This window comes from Geotrypetes seraphini, unplaced genomic scaffold (assembly GCF_902459505.1).
Source record: "Geotrypetes seraphini unplaced genomic scaffold, aGeoSer1.1, whole genome shotgun sequence".
Lineage (NCBI taxonomy): Eukaryota > Metazoa > Chordata > Amphibia > Gymnophiona > Dermophiidae > Geotrypetes > Geotrypetes seraphini.
Genome location: NW_022985901.1, coordinates 4363 through 29087, shown reverse-complemented (window position 1 = coordinate 29087; position 24725 = coordinate 4363). Strand labels below are relative to the sequence as shown.

At 42.9% G+C, this 24725-nt stretch overlaps 2 gene segments (V, D, J or C); both read left to right on the top strand.

Annotated features, from left to right (window-relative positions):
* Positions 1-683: 683 nt before the first annotated feature.
* Positions 684-12737, top strand: LOC117352493. The segment is given in 3 exon segments: positions 684-698; positions 6486-6558; positions 12271-12737. Coding segments are annotated over 3 exon segments (555 nt in total).
* A 2705-nt stretch (positions 12738-15442) lies between these two features.
* On the top strand, positions 15443-20500 carry LOC117352492. The segment is given in 3 exon segments: positions 15443-15491; positions 16478-16546; positions 20119-20500. Coding segments are annotated over 3 exon segments (432 nt in total).
* Positions 20501-24725: the final 4225 nt, after the last annotated feature.

Sequence of the window (24725 nt, the reverse complement as noted above, 5' to 3'; positions counted from 1 at the left end):
CTCCGTATCTGGAGCAAAATCTGCGACATTTGGCGTTCGTCTGGGATGCAAATAGGTCGACGTGAGGAGTGCCCCATTTTGCGAAAAGCATTTGCGTAACTGTGCTCTGGAGTGACCATTCGTGAGGACTGAGTTGTCTGTCTGCCAGTTGGTTGTCCGTACCTGGAAGGTAGACCGCCTGCAGTGTGGAATGGAGCTGGGAGAGCGAGGTTCCAAATGGAGAATACTTCGCGGGATAAGCGAGAGGAGCCATTCCCCCCTGTTTGTTCACATAGAACATGGCAACCTGGTTGTCGGTGCGGATTCGGATGATCTGAATGTGTAAGTGGTGTTGGAACACTTGTAGGGCCAGATGGATGGCATGCAGTTCCAGGAAGTTGACGCTGCAGCGGGCTAAGGCAGGGGACCAAGTGCCCTGCGTGGACCAAGAGAGGAGATGAGTGCCCCAGCCTTTCTTGGAGGCATCTGTCGTGATGGTGACAGTAGGCTGAGGAGGACTACACGGAAGCCCGTGAGAGAGGGGATCCACGTGAAACCACCATTGGAAGTCCTGAAGCACCTGGGGCGTCAATTGTAGTTGCGTGGAAAGCGGTTGAAGGAACTGGTTCAAATGGGTTTTGGGAAACCATTGGATAGGGGTCCTCATTAAGCGAGCAAACTGCAGCACTTGCACTGTGACCGCCATGTGTCCTAGCAAGGTGAGAACGACCCTGGCTGTGGCCCAGAGCCCTGGTTACTAGGGGGACATCAGTTGTTGGAGGACTTGTGCTCGCATTGGCGGGAGTAAAACCATAGCCTGCTGAGTCCGAAAAGTCGTCCCGAGGAATTGAAGGGAGTGATATAGGAGATGAGACGTTGGAAAATCGAGAAGAAAACCCAACTGTAGAAGGAGGTTGATGGTATGGCTCAAAGCCTGGCGTGTGAGGCAGGGCGTCAAGCTGAAATGAGCCAGGTGCGCCCCAATGTGGATGACGCGCTTGGAAAAGATCCAGGGCGCTGACTAGGCCGAAAGGGAGAACTGTGTATTGGTAGTGAAGGTTCTGGAACACTAACCTGAGATACTGTCAGTGAGGGATGAATTGAGATAGGCATCCCGAAAGTTTTTGACATGAGCCCAGCATCGACCTGGAGCAGCGGAGCCCTGACGGAGATCGAGAGTATGAGGAATCACTCCTTCAATATGAAGTTGTTTAGGTTCCGTAGGTCCAAATCGGACGGACACCTCCCGTCTTATTCGGAATGAGGAAACCTCGGGAACAGAATCCCGGGCCCCGCTGGTGTTCGGGAACCGGCTCCCCGGCCCGAATATCCAGCAGTCGAGACAACTCCTGTTGCCAAGGAAGCAGGTGGGATGGTCTAAGAGACTGTTGGGAAGGTGGAGGAGCCAAGAAACCACGGCGGTATCCATGGTGAATGATGCGCAAGACCCAGGTGTCTGTGGTTATAGCTCGCCAGGTCTGGAGAAAACTCTCAACCGACCTTCCACCGGAACAGTAGGAAGGGGAGGGTTGTTCAAAAAGAGGGTTGGGGCTTCTGGCCCGCAGTTGAGCAGGTTTAGGAGAGCGCCGGTCTCGCGGGGCTCAGTTGGAGGATCATTGCGGATAAGGCGCATCTGTGTTGAGTGATGTGCGGTATGTTCCTCCAGAGCATCCATTGCAATCCTCTTCAATCCCCCAATTTAGATCCTAAACCATGTCTCCGAACAAGCTGTCTCCGAGACGAGGAGCATCCGCCACCTTCGCAAGAATGACCACCTCCCAGTGTAGAGTATTGCAACCCTGCCAGTCCGCGGGGGGAAATACGTGTAGCACGTTCCCCGCATGGCGGTATCAAAGGAATCCTTTGGCGGCTCGGATATTCGATATTGGAGAGGACGGCCTTAAAACGTTCCTGCGTGGGCACCGGTAAGGTCTCGACCAGGTTTCTCATTACCCTTCTGTTAGAGGAGGTGATGGATGGCAATTCGCCCAGACAGCATGGAGTTTTTGATAAGCTCGTTTACCCATGGAGTCCCTGATGCGCATCACGCGGACCGGTGGAGGTAGGAGCAAAGTATTTGGAGGATTTGAATATCCGCAAGGCCGAGCGTACCAGCAGGGATTGGTGAGGGAGTTGAGTTTTGTTCAATCCCGTCACCTCCTGGACTGTGTCGTGACCCGGGCCGAGGAGGGTCCAGATTGCTTTCTGAGAATCAGTCAGAGTAGCATGGGGGCAAAGAGATCACTCCTTTAGGGAATTGAAGATACTAAAGGACCTAAAGTCTCTGTTCCCGGGGGTCTGTGTGGTCAATTGAAAAGAAGACGCCAGCTTGGATAGGAAGCGTGGGTAGGAGGTGTCATCCGGGGGTGATTGCCCTATCCCACTCAGATGGAGTGTTCTCGAGCCAGATAAGAGAGCAGGGGGGTCCGTCTGCGGATCAGGCGAGGATAAGTATTTTACTTGAAATCTCCCTTTCCTCAGGCTTGCAAGCAAAGTCCCAGCAAAGTTTTACCAGAGAAGATTTATCTGTCTCTGAAGCAACACAGGGAATTGATCCCAAGTCCCCAGGATTGCAATCTGTTGCAGTAACCATCAAGCTACTCAATTCTACTCTGCTCCATTTCTTCAGGAGCTATTGAGAAAGCTGGTGGGCTGGAGCAGTAGCAGCAGACAAGGTAGGAAGACCCTAAGTACAGAGGCAGCAGCTTAAACAGGGAGCCACCGCTGTTCCTTGTTATATTACCTCTCCTGAGTGGGCTTGAAGCAGGGTGCCTATGCCGGTCTAGGGAGTCAGAAAGCTGAGCTGGGAGGCTCTGTAGCTCGGTGCCGACGGCTGGCTTCAGTCGGTGCCGAGGGCGGGCCCAAGAGGAAGCTATCCAGCCGTGATTGGTCAGTGGGAGTAGCCACTGAGCCAATCGATAGCGGGGGAGCAAGAGAGCCAATAGGCAGCGTCCCTGCGTGTGACGTCATCAGGCTCGGTGTGACACACGCAGGAGACGTCGGTGCCTGAGCTGGTGAGAGAAGTACCAGCTTCGGCACCGTGTGAGGCAGTCCCTGCGGCTCCGATGCCCCTTGCAAGCAGGCGGAGGGGGAGAGCGGAGGCCGCGGTAGGGTGTGAGGCAGTCCCTGCGGCTCCGATGCCCCTTGCAAGGAGGCAGAGGGGAGAGCGGAGGCCGCGGTTGTTGTGAGGCAGTCCCTGCGGCTCCGATACCCCTTGCAAGCAGGCGGAGGGGAGAGCGGAGGCCGCGTTAGGGTTTTGCATTCTCTGGTTGAGGTGCTCGAATTTCGATCGAGCGCCTGTGAATTTTCGCTCAGGGAGCGCAGGAAACCCTCCGGTGGAGGGGACCTAGGCAACGGACACCCAGGAGGTGTGCGGGTCCGTCGCCGACGTCTTCAAGGCGCACGAGGAGCAGCGCCTGAATCCAGGTCTGGATGCCCAATTTAGTTTAGATCCTTCATATAAATAAAAAAAAAAAAAATTTTAAATTAAAAGTTGAAGCGAAATAAAACGGCTGACACCGTTCTGACTACCGAGTCGGATTTTCGCGGAAACTTTAAAAACTGGATTTTGCCGGTTGGGGGTGGGCTTATATAGGTAAGGGGTGGGACCCTGTAGGGGGAGGGCTGGCACATGTGCAAAGCTCTTGAGCTTTGCAGCTTTTAGACTGCCGGGTCGGCTCCGTCAAGGGGACGTCACCCCACTTGTGTGGCTGGAAGATCCCTGTCCAGGGAGAAGTTGCTTGTGCTAGCGAAGATCTGCAGAGGTACGGGATGGGGGGAGTGATAGCGTGTGAGCGGACAGAGAGAGGCTGACACCGACACGGCGCCAGGGCTGGCAGTTAGAGTAGAAGTACTTAGCATCTTTACACATTATAGTATTAGATTGAAAACCCGCCAGAGACAGCAAAATACCTAATGCATTTGAATGCAAATGCTTTGAGCTACTATTGAAAAGATGTGAGCTAAAAAAGCAACAACAACCTTACATGAGCATAGCGATCTGGAAACGCGCCTTGTACAACACACTCCCCAAGTGCTCCTGCCCCAACCACCACATCATAGCTGAGCAAAGGAAGCCAATGGACAGTATTCAATTTTGGTGTCCCGCCTCCCTTGCATCCTGTGCAGTTGCACGTCTGTACGTAGCCCTGATTGGCCCTCTTCCTAAAGAAATATAATCAGCTTCATCAGAAGTCCATCAGAAAATCAAACTCATTTTTGAGGTTTTTCTTTTAATATAAAAATTACAACTTTTAATATACCGTAACTATAAGAACCAAAGAAAAGCATTGTATCCAAAAGGCAAATCTACACGCACACACATACACAAACTGATTATATTTCTCTGGAGTAGCATCATTTGTATTGCAATTGTTGTTACAACTAGAAATCCCAATAATATGATGGTCCTAGCATTTTTTTTTTTTTTTTTAATTAAACATTTTTCGATTTTTTTTTTTTCTATCAAGTTGGATCTTATTTGAGTGTTTGTTTTCCTCCTGGTTGATAATATTGTTTGGACTTTTCTAGTTAAATGATGGCATGGTCATGGCATAATAATATTCATAATGGAGATGACCCTGTTCATAGTCTGAATGTTGACAACAGTTGTTCTATGGATGATGGTGTTATAGGAACCAACTTTTCAAAATGATTGCAGGTGCTTAACCCAATGGGAATTGCCCCTCCCTGTACACAATGAAAGAATTTGCTCAATATTGGGGATGCTGGTCAATTTAAAGGTAAGCCAAGAGGATGTACTCAAGCAGATAGACAGACTAAAAAGCGACAAATCACCAGGTCCGGACAGCATTCACCCAAGGGTACTCAAGGAACTAAAAAACGAAATAGCGGAGCCACTCCAACAAATATGCAACCTATCCCTAAAAACCGGAGAGATCCCGGAGGACTGGAAAATAGCAAATGTCACGCCCATCTTCAAGAAGGGCTCAAGGGCGACCCAGGAAACTACAGGCCGGTGAGCCTGACCTCAGTCCCGGGAAAGATGATGGAGGCACTGATTAAGGACAGCATCTGTGAATATATTGAAAACAATGTGCAGCTAAAACCGAGTCAGCATGGCTTCTGCAAGGGTAGGTCTTGCCTCACAAACTTATTATACTTCTTTGAGGGGGTGAACAGCCAGGTGGATAAAGGGGAATCTATAGATATCATTTACCTCGACTTCCAAAAAGCCTTCGACAAGGTACCACACGAGAGACCGCTCAAAAAGATATGGAACCACGGGGTGCAAGGGGAGGTCCACCGATGGATCAAAAACTGGCTGGCAAACAGGAAACAGAGGGTTGGCGTAAAGGGCCACTACTCGGACTGGAAAGGGGTCACGAGCGGAGTTCCACAGGGGTCGGTGCTGGGACCGCTCCTGTTCAATATCTACATAAACGACCTAGAAGCGGGAACCAAGTGTGAGGTCATAAAATTTGCAGATGACACCAAACTATACAGCAGGGCTCAAACGAGGGATGACTGCGAAGATCTCCAAAAGGATCTAACGCAGCTGGAAAAGTGGGCCTAAAAATGGCAAATGAGCTTCAACGTAGGGAAATGCAAGGTCATGCATGTGGGGAAAAAGAACCCGTTGTTCACTTACAAAATGGGGGAACACCACTAGGGTCAGTAACCTGGAGAGAGACCTGGGAGTGATGGTAGACGCAACACTGAAGGCATCGGCGCAGTGCGCCACGGCCTCAAGGAAAGCTAACAGAATGTTGGGTATCATTAAGAAGGGTATCACGACCAGGACGAGGGAAGTCAACATGCCGCTGTATCGTGCAATGGTGCGGCCACATCTGGAATACTGTGTCCAGTACTGGTCGCCGCACCTCAAGAAGGACATGGCGGTACTAGAGGGAGTACAGAGAAGAGCGACTAAACTGATAAAGGGAATGGAAAATCTCTCATATACCGACAGATTAAAGCAGCTAGGACTTTTCTCCCTGGAAAAGCGGAGACTTAGAGGAGACATGATAGAAACCTTCAAGATCCTGAAAGGCATAGAAAAAGTAGAAAGGACAGATTTTTCAAATTAAGGGGCACCACAAGTACAAGGGGGCACTCGGAGAAACTGAAATGGGACAGGTTTAGAACAAACGCTAGGAAGTTCTTCTTCACTCAGAGGGTGGTGGATACGTGGAACGCGCTTCCAGAGGCTGTGGTAGACAGGAACACATTAAATGGTTTCAAAGAAGGTTTGGATAGATTCCTAGAAGAAAAAGGGATTGAAGGGTATAGATAGATATAGACCACTGCTCAGGCAATGGGCTTGATGGGCCACCGCGGGAGCGGACCGCTGAGCAGGATGGACCTCTGGTCTGCCTCAGCGGAGGCAACTTCTTATGTTCTTATGCTTAAGCACCCAGAGAGCTGGCTGTTATGGATGGTATAGGAGGGGAAATTAGTCTTTGTTTTCAAAGCCTGGTCCCAGCTCACTGGATTTGTGAAGCTGACGGGTCTCTAGTCATGCTTGCATCTGCTGTAACCAGTAGGATAGGTATTTGCATGGCCGTGAGGCACTGTGTGTACCTATCTTCGGTTCAGGAACTCAGCTCAGCATCCTCAGTAAGTGACACAATTGCTCTTCACCTTTCTTTCTCAGTGGTAGTTCTTGAGTTTTGTGATTTTTTTTTTCCCCACTTTACTCTCTTAGTCCTGGGTTTGGACCTTCACTAGATATTATTTGATTCTGAAACTAATATGAAGTGTTTTGCACTTCAAAGAGAACTGAATTTGATACCGGAATGCTTACTGTTGGATAAGATTTTCAGTTTTGTTCATAATCAAATCTCTCTGTAGCTTAAACTAACAATTTTAATTTCAGTCAATATCTGTGAAGAATAGACATTTTATATTGTACTTATCTCTAATACCGTATAACTTTGGGCATCTCTTCTTACAGAACATGCAGATACTTTCTTGTAGTAAAGACTTAGTTTTGGATATGAATATACTCTATAATATTAAAATGTTCTTTTGAGTGTTCAGATTTAAAGTGTAAAACTGGAACGGGGAAAAGGTTGTGAAATGGTTGTAAGAGATTTACTCAGAAGGAACATAGAAGGAACACAGACTTCTTCATAAGAGTGGAGAATTGACTTTTGTTATTTATTTAATATTTACACCACTCAGCTAGATTTTTCTATAGCTTGGACATTAACTTTTTATGATCAGGTCACACAAAAATAGAGAAACAAGTAAGAGGCAGATGTTTTAAAGAGCTGTGCACAACTGGCACACTTTAGTACTACTGAATGTGTCTTTACTTGGTGACAAACTAGAGATATATTCATATCCTTATATATTTATTTGTCACTTTTGATCTCTTGTCAAGCTGAAGTCCAGAAACAAATAATAGCTACTTATATGCAAGAAGAAAATGATCCCAACCCATTTGTATGTAGACATTTCTGTGGATAGATGTCACTATAGAGGACTGGCTATGGTTTATTATAATTTAATATACAATATTGTCTTTCCTGAGGAGATAGCAGAGCAGTGAACAAGATAAAATAAATATATATCTGAAAGGAAAGAATACCAATTGTCAAATGAAATAAATTGAAGGAAAGGATAAAAAAATAATAAGAGCAGTAATATAGTACTAGTAATTTATTACTGGCAACATATCCCTAGTAATACATTAATTTTAAAAGTATAAGTAACTACTGTTGAGTAAGTTATTTTCCAAAAGTAATATAAAACAGTCTCTATTTTCATTAGGAAACAGAAATATATTAGTTACTAGTCTAGGTAGGCTATTGTGAAAAATAATGTATTACTTGTAAAAGTAATATATTACCAGTAATATATTATACTCAACTCTGTAAGAATCTTGTTGAATTTGTAGGGATTAGTTGTGGAAACAGGAGGCAAGTTTGGTTGTAGTGACTGAAAGAGTTGAGCTATATTCTTGAAACAGAAAAAGCCACTGTGACCTTTTTCCCTCCTTATTTCTGGTTCTTTGGTGTCTGATTCTGGATGCCTGTGCAAAGGTCATCACATATGAATATTAAGGGAATCACTACTGGTTATGGAGCAAAAGTCAGAAATTCTGTTAAAAAAAAGAGAAAAACAAAGAAATTCAATTGCATGAAATATAATTTTGGATATACAGTAATGTGTCTTAAATTTTAGTGAATAACAATAATTTGATTAATTATGTAATTATAAATTGGAGACTATTATATTTCATTTTAAGTACTAGTTTGAGTGATGTCTCAGCTTAGCGAGAAGGGAATGTAAAAATCTGAAATATTATTTATCTAGCAAATTTGTTACCCATCTTTTCATGCCCAAGCAGAGCTATAAGACACAAATGTGCACACCCGTCATGTTCTTTCAGTGTGGTATGATTTCTCAGGTTACCGATTAGGGGTGATGTCTGTGGATTAGCAGTGACAGGAAAATGAGTCACATTTATGTGAATCTTGTACAGCTAATAATAAGATTAACAGAAAACGTGCAGGTAAAGCAGATAATGAGTATAAAACGATAAGGTAGTAGTGAAATGCAATGATTGAAAGGATGCATAAAACAGAGAAACATTCCTGGTATCAGCGCTTGGAAAGGTGCTTTCACACACCAATTGATCAGAACTTATACAGACTGATTAATGGGAATTAATGAAAGATGCATTAGAGAAAGTAAGTCTAGCTCTTTTGTTTACTTTTATCTTACCTATTTATTTGTCTTTCCATTCCTGTTGTGTTTAACCTTTAATTGTTGACTCTTTCCTTTCCAAGATTGTATTTCTATCCTACCTTCCCTATTGTATTCATGTCTTTAACTTAATTAGGTTGTTTTTTTTTTGTAACTTATCCCCTTGTTAATTATGTAGGTCTATTTTATGTATATTTTAGATAACGTATTTTACCAATATGTACATCGCTTAGAATTTGGAATAGGCGATTAATCAAATAATAAATAAACTTGAAACTAGAGAATGACACAGGGACAAATTTTTCCCTATCCCCACGGGAAGTCATTTTCCCATCCAATCCCTGCAAGTTCTTTTCCTGTCCCTGCCCCATTCCTGCAAGCTCTGTCACAAGCCTCAAACATTTTAAAATCATAAGTGTTCGAGGCTTGTGTGATTAAGGCAGAGCTTACAGGGATAGTGACAGAACTCGCGGGGACGGGATGGGAAAATTGAGTTCCAGCAGGGATGGGCACAAATTTGTCCCCGTGTCATTCTCTAAAAGGAACCTGTGTATCTCTGAAAAGCAACTGAGTCTTTACAGTCCCCCTGAAATGTCTTTAGCAAAAGAAGGAACCTTAAGCTATGCAGCAGTGAGCCTGGGTCTAGCCACATCTGTTCTTCCACTCATCCACATCTGAACGGTATATATTTTAATTCTGAGCATGCATTATGCCATTAACTTTTTATGAATAAATAACAAAAGTCAATTCTCCACTCTTATGAAGAGGTCTGTATTCCTTCCATGTTATTCCACATTTGTGGATTTACTGTTTAAAGCGTGGAGGGGCATAATTGAAAGGGACGTCTAAGTCCGTTTACGTCCATTTTGCAAGTCATCCAAAGTCAAAAAGAGCCTAAGTCACATTTTCGAAAGAGATGTCCAACGTCTTTTGACTTTCGAAAATCGTCCAATTATACGTCCTGCAGATCTGATCGTCCAAGCTGCTAAATCATCTATCTTTATACCACATTTTTGTCCACATTGCCATCCAAGTTCAAAACATCTAGAACAAGCCCTGTTGGACGTGGGAGGGGCCTGCAAAGTGATGGACAGAACACCCAGACAGGGCATCTTAATAGTGGGGCACTGCTGTGAACCTCACAAACAGGGTGCCATGGCTTCTCCTCACTACAGCTCCCTTATAGGTGACGGTGAGCCCCCCAAACCACCTTCAGAATCCCCTAGACCCACTTAGCTACCACCCCAATAGCCCTTATGGCTGCAGTAGCCACTTATATGCCAGTCAAAAAGGGTTTTGGGGGTGTATAGGGGAGTGCACATGTTTCAGTGTCAATGAAGTGATTACAGGGGCTTATGGGCTTGAGTTCTCCTCTCTATGAGTCCCAAACCCACCCCCAGGACGACTTAAGCTGCCTCTGGGCTGGACGACCAGCCTTTCCTATGCTAGGCGGCCAGGTGATGATGGTCTGGAGGCTGAAATTTAAAGTTATGATTAATATTTTTATGGGGGGATGTTGGTGATCACTGGGGTAGTGTGTGGGGGTCTGTGTTATGTGTTTTCAGTGCTTATCTGGTGAGTTTAGGTGGGTTTTTGTGACTTAGACCATGGTCTAAGTCAAAACGTCCAGGTTTCGTCTAGGCTCTGTTGTTACACTTTCGGTTATACATACTATACGACTAAGTCTAAGCCGGCCCTCGACCCGCCTCCCGAAATGCCACGTTTAGCTTTGGACGTTGAGCGGCACTATGAGGGCCTAGGTCGTGTTTAAACACGTCCAAAACCCGTTTTGATTATCGGCACTTGGACGTTTTTGAGAAATGTTCGTCCAAGTGCCGACTTAGGCCGGTTTTTGAACGTTTTTCTCTTTCGATTATAGGCCTCAGAGGTAGGGAGTACTACACTTCTAGTCTCTTTAAAGGCTGTTACCAGCGTAGGTGTCTTACAGACACGTACTCCGTGCTGCAGTCATTGGCCAAAAGCCTGCTTGGTGCATTTTTTTTATTAATTCAAGTTTTAGTTGTTATCCTACACCAGCTATTATAAACTTTTTCTAAGAAATCTTATTCATGTGTACCTCCTGTGTACTATAATGCTTATTTATATGCAGACCACTTCAGTATCTGAAAAAACTAACAGAATGTTACTTAGCTTAAGTCTTAGGATTACTCTAGTTTTCTTGCGCTTCATTAATTCTATGCCGTCTCATACTACCGGAACCAGAACCGGGGCATGCAGCACCTACGGACTAGAGCCAACGCAGTCGGCGTTTCGCAGATCATTAGTTTATCCGCTGCTTCAGGGCCAGTTTTCAGGCACAAGCACAGTGATATCTCTTGATGTTCTGTCACGAGTTTTCACAGAATTAACGAAGCGCAAGAAAACTAGAGTAATCCTAAGACTTAAGCTAAGTAACATTCTGTTAATTTTTTCAAATACTGAAGTGGTCTCCATATAAATAAGCACTATAGTACACAGGAAGTACACATGAATAAGATTTCTTAGAAAAAGTTTATAATAGCTGGTGTAAGATAACAACTAAAACTTGAATTAATAAAAAATTCCACCAAGCAGGTTTTTGGCCAATGACTGCAGCACGGAGTACGTGTCTGTAAGACACCTACGCTGGTAACAGCCTTTAAAGAGACTAGAAGCGTAGTACTCCCTACCTCTGAGGCCTTTTCCTGTATGAACACTATGCTTTAAACAGTAAATCATGTGGACTAACATAGAAGGAACACAGACTTCTTCATAAGAGTGGAGAATTGACTTTTGTTATTTATTTAATATTTACACCACTCAGCTAGATTTTTCTATAGCTTGGACATTAACTTTTTATGATCAGGTCACACAAAAATAGAGAAACAAGTAAGAGACAGATGTTTTAAAGAGCTGTGCACAAATGGCACACTTTAGTATTACTGGATGTGTCTTTACTTGGTGACAAACTTAGAGATATATTCATATCCTTATATATTTATTTGTCACTTTTGATCTCTTGTCAAGTTGAAGTCCAGAAACAAATAATAGCTACTTATATGCAAGAAGAAATTATCCCAACCCATTTGTATGTAGACATTTCTGTGGATAGATGTCACTATAGAGACTGGCTAGAGAGGGCTGCGGGAGGCTTCTTTTTGGGCTTCTATTCATTTTCTTTGTCTGTGGGGTGAGGAGATATTTGGTTTAATATTATGTGATCTCACATTTGTGTTGTTGAATTTTCAACTTGTAAGCCACACTGAGTTTTCCTTTAGTGGATTAGAAGGGTAGGATATAAATTGAAAAAAATAAACAGTTCTCTTAAACTTGACCATTCCTCTGGTTGGTTCTCTTGGTGTCGACCTTCAAAGCCTAAGTAATGAATCAGCCAATCAGAGAGAGAGATCAGCATTCTACAGGCCCAGGCACTTAATGAGGCAATGATGTCCAATGTATCCAGGATAGGAAACAATGTGGCAAAGACACCATCCAAATAAGCCCTCCATGACTGATTCAACCTTGTATCAGCCTGCCATTACAACCCCGCATCCTCCCATGTCTCTCTTCTAACATCATTTGTGAGTTTCCTAATCTGAATGTCTCTTTTTATTCCTGCTCATTGTCTCTCTGCAGGTAATGAGGTGAAGTCTCCATCGGTGATGCTCTTCCCTCCATCCAAGGAAGAGAGGGACACTAACAAAACCACAGCAGTGTGCACCATGGTGAGATTTTCTCCATCACCCGTCAGCGTGTCCTGGTATATCGATGGGCAGGAAGTGACATCTGATGTGCTGACCAGCAGAGCCACGAAGCAGAGTGACAATCTGTTCATGGCCAGCAGTTACCTGTCGCATCCAGACTTAAAGAGTGCAAACAACCTCACGTGTGAGGTGACTCACCAGGGAAAGAAAATCACAAAGACTGTGAAGCAATCAAGTGGTTGTAACCCTTCAGGCTGTGTCTGTGAGACTCACCTGTGCCCTCTTGTCACTTTCCCATCATGCTATTCAGCATCTATCTTTCCAGGAGACCTTCCCCTATTTCTACTATCCAGGGTCTGCCTTGTTCTTCCACTGCAGGACATTACTAGTCACAAGTAGCCAGGCTTCGGACAGACTGGACATCCTCTAGTCTTTCTTTTCCCTTGTTTTGTTTATTATATTTTGCTGTTACTTCAATAAAACACTTGTGCATCAGCTCTAATGGTCTCATTATTGGAAAATGTCTGTTTCCCTGTTTTTAGTCACTGAGGCAAGGCAGAAAGTCTCAGGCTGAATAATGTTAGTTCTTGAGTGCTCATACCATCTGGGGCCTGTCTAATGTTCATGTAATATTTTATGTATACAGGCAAACCACGGGTTACAGACACCTGACTTAAGTACAACTCGTACTTAAGAACGGGGTTTCACTGAGCAGTATTTGTAGTGGCCTAGACTCCTACACTTCTTCTGTAGCAGATTCAGGAATAATGCATGGCCACATTAAGAACAGTGTTTGGTTGTGCATGCTGTACCTTAAGAGAACACTGGCAGGGACAGTTAGCTCTTTTGTCAGCTGGGAGCAGAAATAAGAAGCAAATTTCTTAAAATATACAAGTTTTGAGTTACATACAAATCCGAAATAAGAATAGCTTTAAAAGCATAACTTGTTCTTAACCCGGGGACTGCCTGTACTCTGATGTTGAAGAGTTTTTATTTATAAGACTACTCCTATCTTCCTGTATTGGACACAGAGCTACTCTTGTACTGTAAATTTCCTTGTGCTCAAATTCAGCTTGTAAGCTCTTTGGGGAGGGGACAGCCTGATCTGTAAATCACTTCATAGGGTGCTGTATATACACATATCCATACAGCAACTAGTCCTTCACCAAAGCATGCTACTTGATTTCCAAAACCATTGTAAAAACTTGAAATCAATATTAGTGAGTTGGAAGTTTGTCACTTCCTTGCCAGCAGTGAGTAAACTGTGCTACTAGCCTTCACTGTGTACACACTGAATATTCACACTCACAGCCAGGGTGTACTCATGGTTGTGAGCTGCAGTGTTCTCAAAAAGTCATTAGTGCACTCCACTGAGAAGGCCTTCCTGAACAGGTGGTAGTGTCAGTGGTTTATATAATGAAAGGCAGTCTGATCTGATATAAGAGTCTTAAACTGAAATCATTTGTTCCCCTTTACTCACAGCTTTGGCCAAAGGCTGCGTCTCCCCCTCCTCCTCCCCCACACACACACACAACCAGCCTCTTTGTTCCATTGTTTATTACTGTATCACACACAGAAACCAAAAGCAGCAGAGTCCAAATTCAGCATCTATGGTGACTAGTCAAGGGAAGAGGACAAAAGGAGATGGGAGAAGAGACGGGGATACATAAAGGGGTGAGAGGAGAAGAGAGGAATAGATGAAGGGAAAGGAAGACCGAAGAGAAGAATGGCTAGGAGAGAAATGGAGGAAGGAGACAGAGGGAAACAGATGAGACCAGGAGAGAGTTCTATGGTGCTCTCAGCACAAATGATTCAGTGAACTATAAAATGGAAATTGTACTACTGAAGCAGTTTACAACGAGAGACACTGCTGCGCTCAGAAGAGGCGCATGAGTTCTACAGTTGGTTCCAATCAGTTCACGTTTCTCACTGTTCCAAATACACCTCCCCTTCATAATTCAGCTTCTTTTCTGATGTGGCCAAAGATTAAGCACCGAAAAGTAATTTGCCATATTGTGCACAAATGTATTAAACGGTTTCTAAGATAAATGAACACTATTGTCATAAATCAGGACCATACGGAGCCCTGTGTATTATAAACTGCTCAAGAGTCACTGATCAACTTCTGCAAGAATGTTACATAAGAATAGCCATACTGGGTCAGACCAGCTTCTTGTTTCCAACCGTGACCAAGCCAGGTCATAGTACTTGACAGAAACAAGTTTCAAGTTTTATTAGGATTTTATATACCGCCTATCAAGGTTTTCTAAGCGGTTTTACAATCAGGTACTCAAGCATTTTTCCCTGTCTGTCCCGGTGGGCTCACAATCTATCTAACATACTTGGGGCTATGGAGGATTAAGTGACTTGCCCAGGATCACAAGGAGCAGCACGGGGTTTGAACCCACAACCCCAGGGTGCTGAGGCTGTAGCTTCAACCACTGGGCCACACACTCCAAATAATAGTAAGGTTCACCCACTTCTGTAGACTTGAGGGGCAATGCCACTCACAGATAGGGTGTACTTATACTCAAGAAGTGCTGGACTTCAAAGAAAGCATGGGACGAGCACCATAGATTTTTGATGGACAGGAGACGGGTATAGAGGCTGGTCTATTGAGGTTGGGCTGTCTGTATAGGTCTCATGGTCTGTTTCTCGCCATTATATTTGATATTGCCATGAAAAGGGTAACATATGGTAACATAGTAGATGATGGCAGATAAAGACCCGAATGGTCCATCCAGTCTGCCCAACTGATTCAATTCAATTTTTTTTTTTTCTTCTTAGCTATTTCTGGGCAAGAATCCAAAGCTCTACCCGGTACTATGCTTGGGTTCCAACTGCCGAAATCTCTGTCAAAACCTACTCCAGCCCATTACACCCTCCCATTTGGTACACCCTTTTGAGGACAGTACACACTCATACTCAGATAGATGGGGAAGTTACCTGAGGATCTAATGTTACAGGCTGCATGAATTGAAGTGGTGGATGAAGGATCCAGCGCTGAGTTACTGTCCAGGACCAAAGGAACCTTTAACCCTTTCTTGCTAATAACCAGAGATAATTGTAAATTCACACTTGAAGAATTTAGAGTCATAGAGAGCATGGACTCACATTCAGAGCTAGTGTGCACTCATACTCAGGTATTTTCAGGTGAACTCATACTCAAGTGTTTTCAGAAGAAATCATTTGTGCATTGACAGATCACAACAAGCCATTCCACTAGTGAGGCCTTGATGGGTTAGGGGTGGGGGCTTGAGATTTTATTCTCATTAAAACAGTTTGCAAAGCATTAGGACCTGAGAGCTGCCTTAATGTGTGAGGGAAGCAAGATCCACTGCCCCTCTCTCACATAAATCAGATCTGAGGAGGAAGGGAGGCCTGGCCCCTAAAATCTCCAATGTCTGAAGCTGAGGGAGTTGCTTACTTCTCCCATTCCTGAAATTCACACCATCTCCAACAAAATCTCTGGAGTCCTGATACCAGGGAAGCTAGAAATTCATGCTGGATCCCATTCAACCAGTAATGATGAACAATTTAACTGTGTACCATTGATAACAATTGCCAGGTTACCAAGAAGGAAAAATAAGCAAACTACTGACTACTTCTATGGGAAAAGAACTCAGTCAAGAAGACATTCAGACACACTCAAGTGTCATCCAGAACTCAACCCTCCTCAAATTCTCCAACATCCTGAACCAGTCTCTCCTGCTGCCCAACAGACCAATTGTATTCATACTGTAAAACTGTTTCCAGGAGATCAGTCTGCAGGCAGACGTCATGGCCAGGGGATGCCAAAGGATTGCATTCTATTGTCTGTCTCCTTTCAGCAAGGGTTGGTGGTTTGGTTTTTTTTTTTTCCATCTCCTGGGATCTGTGTTACTTAGGAGAACTACAAATCTGTGTTTTGCTCATCTGTCAAATCTCATCTGGAATTAGATCTACCAATTATAGGCCATAGAGTAGCAAGGAGCCCTCATCTTGTGTTGCCTTTTGAAGCAACTGCAGGCTTTGGGCTTATTCCAAGTACATCAGGTGTCTCCCAGATAAGAGAGTATCTGAGGGATAAGAGTGTTTCATCCATATCTTCTTATTTATTAACTTTCATCTTTTCTACCTTGTTTGACTGGTCCTATAAGAGAGGTTTTTGTACAGCTTTGCATCACAGTGGTGTATTTTCGGTCCAGGAACCCAACTCAACGTCCTTTGTAAGTATTCCTTTCATTCTCAAAGAAAGCTTTTCTATTTTTCTCCTCCTTGTTCAGTTTTTTTTGGTCTTTGGTAGTCCTTGAAAGCTAATCCTATATTATTAAAAATAGTGATATAGAGTATTTTTTTTCCTATACAGACACTGTCTCGGTTGGAGCACTTCTGAGCTCTACTGTTTAATACTGAAAGGAAGTTTGGGCACTTTAAGTACAGCAGAGATTAGGATTTAATATTGATTTTATACAGAATATGTCCAAAGGGTTTCAGAAGAGCTGCAGTTACTCATAGTTACTTCCAACACTCCCAGCATAAAGCGGAAAAGGGTCCAAGGAGCAGCTAGTGATGGCTGGGATTTTATCATTAAATTGGGAGAGCCTGGCTTCTGCTGTAATATGGGGTGAATCATCTGGATGAAGGGTACATGGAAGCATATTTTCACAAAGACAAAAGCACCTCTCAAATTAAATTCCCTCTGTGACAGAGGAATGGTGTAATGCTCCTTGTGCTGGATTAATGTTAAAAAAAAAAAAAAGCAAGAATGTTTTACACCCAAGACATACAGTTATAGGAATTATTTGCTTTTTAAGTTTCAAGTTTAATAAGGTTTTTGATTGATCGCTTAATCATATTTCTAAGCGATGAACATAATAATAAAATTACAATATTTAGGGAACAATACAATACTAAAACAATTAAGTCTTACAGGATTATTAACATACTTAACAAACCCATAAACACAAGGAAGGAAAAGGAAGTGAACTACAAAATATTTAAAAGAAAGCAGAACAATCAAGGAAATTACATAAGGCAGGGGAAACAGAGTATCAGCCTTGGGTGAATTACTTCTCAATGGTGGTAAATAGATCGAGATATCGAAAGGGTGAATGGAAAGGTTGAGAAATGTGGGCCTGCACAAATGTTGAAGCCCGGGAGGTGTTTTAAGAAACTGACCAGAAACGATTTCACTTCTGAGCTGGAATTCAATCCCATCTATTAATGCAAGAAGAAACACTGGTAGGCTGGCTTTAGTGAACAGACCTCAAAAGTCTGTGTACAAGGAAAGTCCTAGATGAATCAGATCTAACGGTAAATAGAAATTGTTTGATTTCAAATAATATGTAAAACTAATTCCTAAGCTGCATTTCAGAAAAAGATCTCATTTTGTTCAACAGTCATTCTGTGTCTCTCTATTGTAAACTGCTGCCTCTCTAACCATCTCTGACTCTTGTATGTTCTCTGTGGCCATGTGCAACTGTCTCTTTCTGAATCAGTCTGTCTCTTTGTGTCTCTGTCCTGCAATCTCCTTCCCTTTCTGATTCCAGTTTTTCCTTTGTATCTCTCTGCTTATTCCTCCCTATTTCTTCTCTTCTTCTCTGCGGATCTCTGATTCTCTGCCTCTGTGAACGTCTTTTCGGTAATTTTCTGTGACTCTCTCTCTCTTTTTCTCTCTGAGTCTCTGTCCCGCTGAATGTCTCTCTCTTTCTTTTCTCTGATTTGCTGTCTCTTTTGTGTCTGTTACAGTATGTTGGTCTCTGCCTCTATCGGGTGGGATTTTGCAGGCCTCTCACACTTAGGGTTACCATATGGCTCTAGAAAAAAAAAGAGGACGGATTGTGCTTTCCGGGTTTGGAAGTAAAACCCGGATGTCTCAATCCGTACTTCTTTTTCTGGAGCCATTTGGTAACCCTACAGTCACACTGTACTCCGAAATTAAAGTGTTACAATATTTAAGCAGCCTGTTTACTAAAGTTTAGCGCACATTACTTCTTAGCATTTAGCTTTATAAAAGGGCCCCTCAGTCTATTAAAATAGGAAAAGAGCCAAAAAACTGCCAAACTGCCAAAAAAAGGTCCAGATTTATCTTTTCACTCTGTTGATTTGACCATTGTAGAAATTTCAGACTCTTTAACAGGAAAGATATTAGCAGAAATACACTGGGAAATAAGATAATTCATGACTATAAATGCAATCTCGATCTTTATTGATTTTATTATACTTTATTGCAGTTGTAAAGAGCTTGTGAATTATTTGTGTTAAGATATGTCAGGTATAATCATAAATAAATGGCTAATTAACAGCACTTAGCACTGGGCACTACTGCCAGGTCTTTTGTATCAGTCTGGAAATGATTCAGAGCTTTAGGGATACTGACAAAGAAAATTAAAGCCAGTGTCTGGTCTTAAATCATTGAAGACTAAACTAAACTAAACTAAACCTTAGGTTTGTATACAGCATCATCTCCACATTCGTAGAGCTCGGCACGGTTTACAGGAGATGGGATAGAAAGGAACTACAATAAAGGGTTAGAGGTCCAAGTATGAAGAGTTTTTAGAGGGCTTAGAATGCCAGAGATGGAGTAAGTATAACATTTTTGAGAATAGCCAAGTCTTCAGATGTTTGCGGAAAAGTTGGAGAGAGCTCAGGTTCCGAAGAGGGAAGGAAAGGTTGTTCCAGAGCTTGGTGATTCTGAAGGGGAGGGAGGTCCCTAGTTTTCCTGTATGGGAAATGCCTCATCGTCGGTATCCCTAAAGGTCTGAATTTTCAAAATGTGTGAAATCATTTGTAATGAATTTTTATATATAAATGTATATTTACTTTATTTTTTCAATAAAAATGTTAAAACGTAAATCACTGAAGACTGGAAAGAACAAATGAGTAATTGATTCTGCTGCCACTCTATTTTTCATGAATTGGTCTTATCCTTAACAGTAGACATATTCCTGCTCCTGAAATCTAACTGGGGGAGGGGGAGGGGGAGGGGGAGGGGCAGCTTTCTAATTCCCATTATCTTATACACAGGAGACTCGACTCTGCCTATGATGTTCAGAGAGACAAGCCTCAGATTGCTAGACCTATTGTATGCCAGGAAGGAGAAAAGGTTCACGACAATGGCACTCTGCCTGTTTCATAGGACCACTTATACTCCAGTCACACAGAATACTTTCTTAAGTGCCTATGGGGTATCAGCTTACTCTCATAGCAGCATAGCTCTTAAAGGGTTAATTCTTCATTTTTCCCCCCCCCCCACCCAAAAGGCACAATCCTCACTATTTTCATATTCTCTTATTTTTCTTTAAATACATAAATAGCGTCACAAATAATTTGTTAAATCTGGAAAGTTAAGTTAAGTGAACTATTAAAAACTTTTTTGAATGAAACTATTTATTGAAGAACAGAAACAAATTATTTGTGACGCAATTATGTATTTAAAGAAAAATAAGAGAATATGAAAATAGCGAGGATTGTGCCTTTCGGGCGGGGGAAAAAAAATGAAGAATTAACCCTTTAAGAGCTATGCTGCTCTGAGGGTAGGCTGATACCCCATAGGCACTTAAGAAAGTATTCTGTGTGACTGGACTATAAGTGATATTGTATAGATTAATAATTAAAGAACAAGAACGCTGTATTAAGGATGTTTCACAGGACACCGGCTCACTGCATAGCACATGGGCAGGCATCTTATGATTTCTGGTTTGAGGTCATTACAAGAGCTTCAATTTGTGTATCCTAATCTGAAAGTTCTCTTTTTTTTCTCTCTCTTCTCTCTCTCTTGCTTTTTGTCTCTCTGCAGCGAAAGAGGTGAGTTCTCCATCGGTGGTGCTCTTCCCTCCATCCAAGGAAGAGAGGGACACTAACAAAGCCACAGCAGTGTGCACCATGGTGGGATTTTCTCCATCATCCGTGACAGTGTCCTGGTATATCGATGGGCAGGAAGTGACATCTGATGTGCAGACCAGCAGAGCCACGAAGCAGAGTGACAATCTGTTCAAGGCCAGCAGTTACCTGTCGCATCCAGACTTAAAGAGTGCAAACAACTTCACGTGTGAGGTGACTCACCAGGGAAAGAAAATCACAAAGACTGTGAAGCAATCAGAGTGGTTGTAACCCTTCAGGCTGTGTCTGTGAGACTCACCTGTGCCCTCTGTCACTTTCCCATCATGCTATTCAGCAACTCTCTTTCCAGGGAGACCTTCCCCTATTTCTACTATCCAGGGTCTGCCTTGTTCTTCCACTGCAGACATTACTAGTTACAAGTAGCCAGGCTTCGGGAGCTTAGTACAGACTGGACATCCTCTAGTCTTTCTTTTCCCTTCTTTTGTTTATTATATTTTGCTGTTACGTCAATAAAACACTTGTACATCAGCTCTCATGGTCTCATTATTGGAAAATGTCTGTTTCCCTGTTTTTAGTCACTGAGGCAAGGCAGAAAGTCTCAGGCTGAATAATGTTAGTTCTTGAGTGCTCATACCATCTGGGGCCTGTCTAATGTTCATGTAATATTTTATGTATACAGGCAAACCACGGGTTACAGACACCTGACTTAAGTACAACTCGTACTTAAGAACGGGGTTTCACTGAGCAGTATTTGTAGTGGCCTAGACTCCTACACTTCTTCTGTAGCATATTCAGGAATAATGCATGGCCACATTAAGAACAGTGTTTGTTGTGCATGCTGTACCTTAAAGGGAACACTGGCAGGGACAGTTAGCTCTTTTGTCAGCTGGGAGCAGAAATAAGAAGCAAATTTCTTAAAATATACAAGTTTTGAGTTACATACAAATCCGAATTAAGAATAGCTTTAAAAGCATAACTCGTTCTTAACCCGGGGACTGCCTGTACTCTGATGTTGAAGAGTTTGTTATTTATAAGACCTCCTATCTTCCTGTATTGGACACAGAGCTACTCTTGTACTGTAAATTTCCTTGTGCTCAAATTCAGCTTGTAAGCTCTTTGGGGAGGGGACAGCCTGATCTGTAAATCACTTCATAGGGTGCTGTATATACACATATCCATACAGCAACTAGTCCTTCACCAAAGCATGCTACTTGATTTCCAAAACTCCATTGTAAAGACTTGAAATCAATATTAGTGAGTTGGAAGTTTGTCACTTCCTTGCCAGCAGTGAGTAAACTGTGCTACTAGCCTTCACTGTGTACACACTGAATATTCACACTCACAGCCAGGGTGTACTCATGGTTGTGAGCTGCAGTGTTCTCAAAAAGTCATTAGTGCACTCCACTGAGAAGGCCTTCCTGAGCAGGTGGTAGTGTCAGTGGTTTATATAATGAAAGGCAGTCTGATCTGATATAAGAGTCTTAAACTGAAATCATTTGTTCCCCTTTACTCACAGCTTTGGCCAAAGGCTGCGTCTCCCCCTCCTCCTCCTCCCACACACACACACAACCAGCCTCTTTGTTCCATTGTTTATTACTGTATCGTACACAGAAACCAAAAGCAGCAAAGAGTCCAAATTCAGCATCTATGGTGACTAGTCAAGGGAAGAGGACAAAAGGAGATGGGAGAAGAGACGGGGATACATAAAGGGGTGAGAGGAGAAGAGAGGAATAGATGAAGGGAAAGGAAGACCGAAGAGAAGAATGGCTAGGAGAGAAATGGAGGAAGGAGACAGAGGGAAACAGATGAGACCAGAGAGAGTTCTATGGTGCTCTCAGCACAAATGATTCAGTGAACTATAAAATGGAAATTGTACTACTGAAGCAGTTTACAATGAGAGACACTGCTGCGCTCAGAAGAGGCACATGAGTTCTACAGTTGGTTCCAATCAGTTCACGTTTCTCACTGTTCCAAATACACCTCCCCTTCATAATTCAGCTTCTTTTCTGATGTGGCCAAAGATTAAGCACCGAAAAGTAATTTGCCATATTGTGCACAAATGTATTAAACGGTTTCTAAGATAAATGAACACTAATGTCATAAATCAGGACCATACTGAGCCCTGTGTATTATAAACTGCTCAAGAGTCACTGATCAACTTCTGCAAGAATGTTACATAAGAATAGCCATACTGGGTCAGACCAGCTTCTTGTTTCCAACCGTGACCAAGCCAGGTCATAGTACCTGACAGAAACAAGTTTCACGTTTTATTAGGATTTTATATACCGCCTATCAAGGTTTTCTAAGCGGTTTTACAATCAGGTACTCAAGCATTTTTCCCTGTCTGTCCCGGTGGGCTCACAATCTATCTAACATACTTGGGGCTATGGAGGATTAAGTGACTTGCCCAGGATCACAAGGAGCAGCACGGGGTTTGAACCCACAACCCCAGGGTGCTGAGGCTGTAGCTTCAACCACTGGGCCACACACTCCAAATAATACTAAGGTTCACCCACTTCTGTAGACTTGAGGGGCAATGCCACTCACAGATAGGGTGTACTTATACTCAAGAAGTGCTGGACTTCAAAGAAAGCATGGGACGAGCACCATAGATTTTTGATGGACAGGAGACGGGTATAGAGGCTGGTCTATTGAGGTTGGGCTGTCTGTATAGGTCTCATGGTCTGTTTCTGCCATTATATTTGATATTGCCATGAAAAGGGTAACATATAGTAACATAGTAGATGATGGCAGATAAAGACCCAAATGGTCCATCCAGTCTGCCCAACCTGATTCAATTCAATTTTTTTTTTTTTCTTCTTAGTTATTTCTGGGCAAGAATCCAAAGCTCTACCCGGTACTATGCTTGGGTTCCAACTGCCGAAATCTCTGTCAAAACCTACTCCAGCCCATTACACCCTCCCATTTGGTACACCCTTTTGGGACAGTACACACTCATACTCAGATAGATGGGGAAGTTACCTGAGGATCTAATGTTACAGGTGCATGAATTGAAGTGGTGGATGAAGGATCCAGGGCTGAGTTACTGTCCAGGACCAAAGGACCTTTAACCCTTTCTTGCTAATACCCAGAGATAATTGTAAATTCACACTTGAAGAATTTAGAGTCATAGAGAGCATGGACTCACATTCAGAGCTAGTGTGCACTCATACTCAGGTATTTTCAAGTGAACTCATACTCAAGTGTTTTCAGAAGAAATCATTTGTGCATTGACAGATCACAACAAACCATTCCACTAGTGAGGCCTTGATGGGTTAGGGGTGGGGGCTTGAGATTTTATTCTCATTAAAACAGTTTGCAAAGCATTAGGACCTGAGAGCTGCCTTAATGTGTGAGGGAAGCAAGATCCACTGCCCCTCTCTCACATAAATCAGATCTGAGGAGGAAGGGAGGCCTGGCCCCTAAAATCTCCAATGTCTGAAGCTGAGGGAGTTGCTTACTTCTCCCATTCCTGAAATTCACCATCTCCAACAAAATCTCTGGAGTCCTGATACCAGGGAAGCTAGAAATTCATGCTGGATCCCATTCAACCAGTAATGATGAACAATTTAACTGTGTACCATTGATAACAATTGCCAGGTTACCAAGAAGGAAAAATAAGCAAACTACTGACTACTTCTATGGGAAAAGAATTCAGTCAAGAAGACATTCAGACACACTCAAGTGTCATCCAGAACTCAACCCTCCTCAAATTCTCCAACATCCTGAACCAGTCTCTCCTGCTGCCCAACAGACCAATTGTATTCATACTGCAAAACTGTTTCCAGGAGATCAGTCTGCAGGCAGACGTCATGGCCAGGGGATGCCAAAGGATTGCATTCTATTGTCTGTCTCCTTTCAGCAAGGGTTGGTGGTTTGGTGTTTTTTTTTTTCCATCTCCTGGGATCTGTGTTACTTAGGAGAACTACAAATCTGTGTTTTGCTCATCTGTCAAATCTCATCTGGAATTAGATCTACCAAATTATAGGCCATAGAGTAGCAAGGAGCCCTCATCTTGTGTTGCCTTTTGAAGCAACTGCAGGCTTTGGGCTTATTCCAAGTACATCAGGTGTCTCCCAGATAAGAGAGTATCTGAGGGATAAGAGTGTTTCATCCATATCTTCTTATTTATTAACTTTCATCTTTTCTACCTTGTTTGACTGGTCCTATAAGGAGAGGTTTTTGTACAGCTTTGCATCACAGTGGTGTATTTTCGGTCCAGGAACCCAACTCAACGTCCTTTGTAAGTATTCCTTTCATTCTCAAAGAAAGCTTTTCTATTTTTCTCCTCCTTGTTCAGTTTTTCTTTTGGTCTTTGGTAGTCCTTGAAAGCTAATCCTATATTATTAAAAATAGTGATATAGAGTATTTTTTTTCCTATACAGACACTGTCTCGGTTGGAGCACTTCTGAGCTCTACTGTTTAATACTGAAAGGAAGTTTGGGCACTTTGAGTACAGCAGAGATTAGGATTTAATATTGATTTTATACAGAATATGTCCAAGGGGTTTCAGAAGAGCTGCAGTCACTGATAGTTACTTCCAACACTCCCAGCATAAAGCGG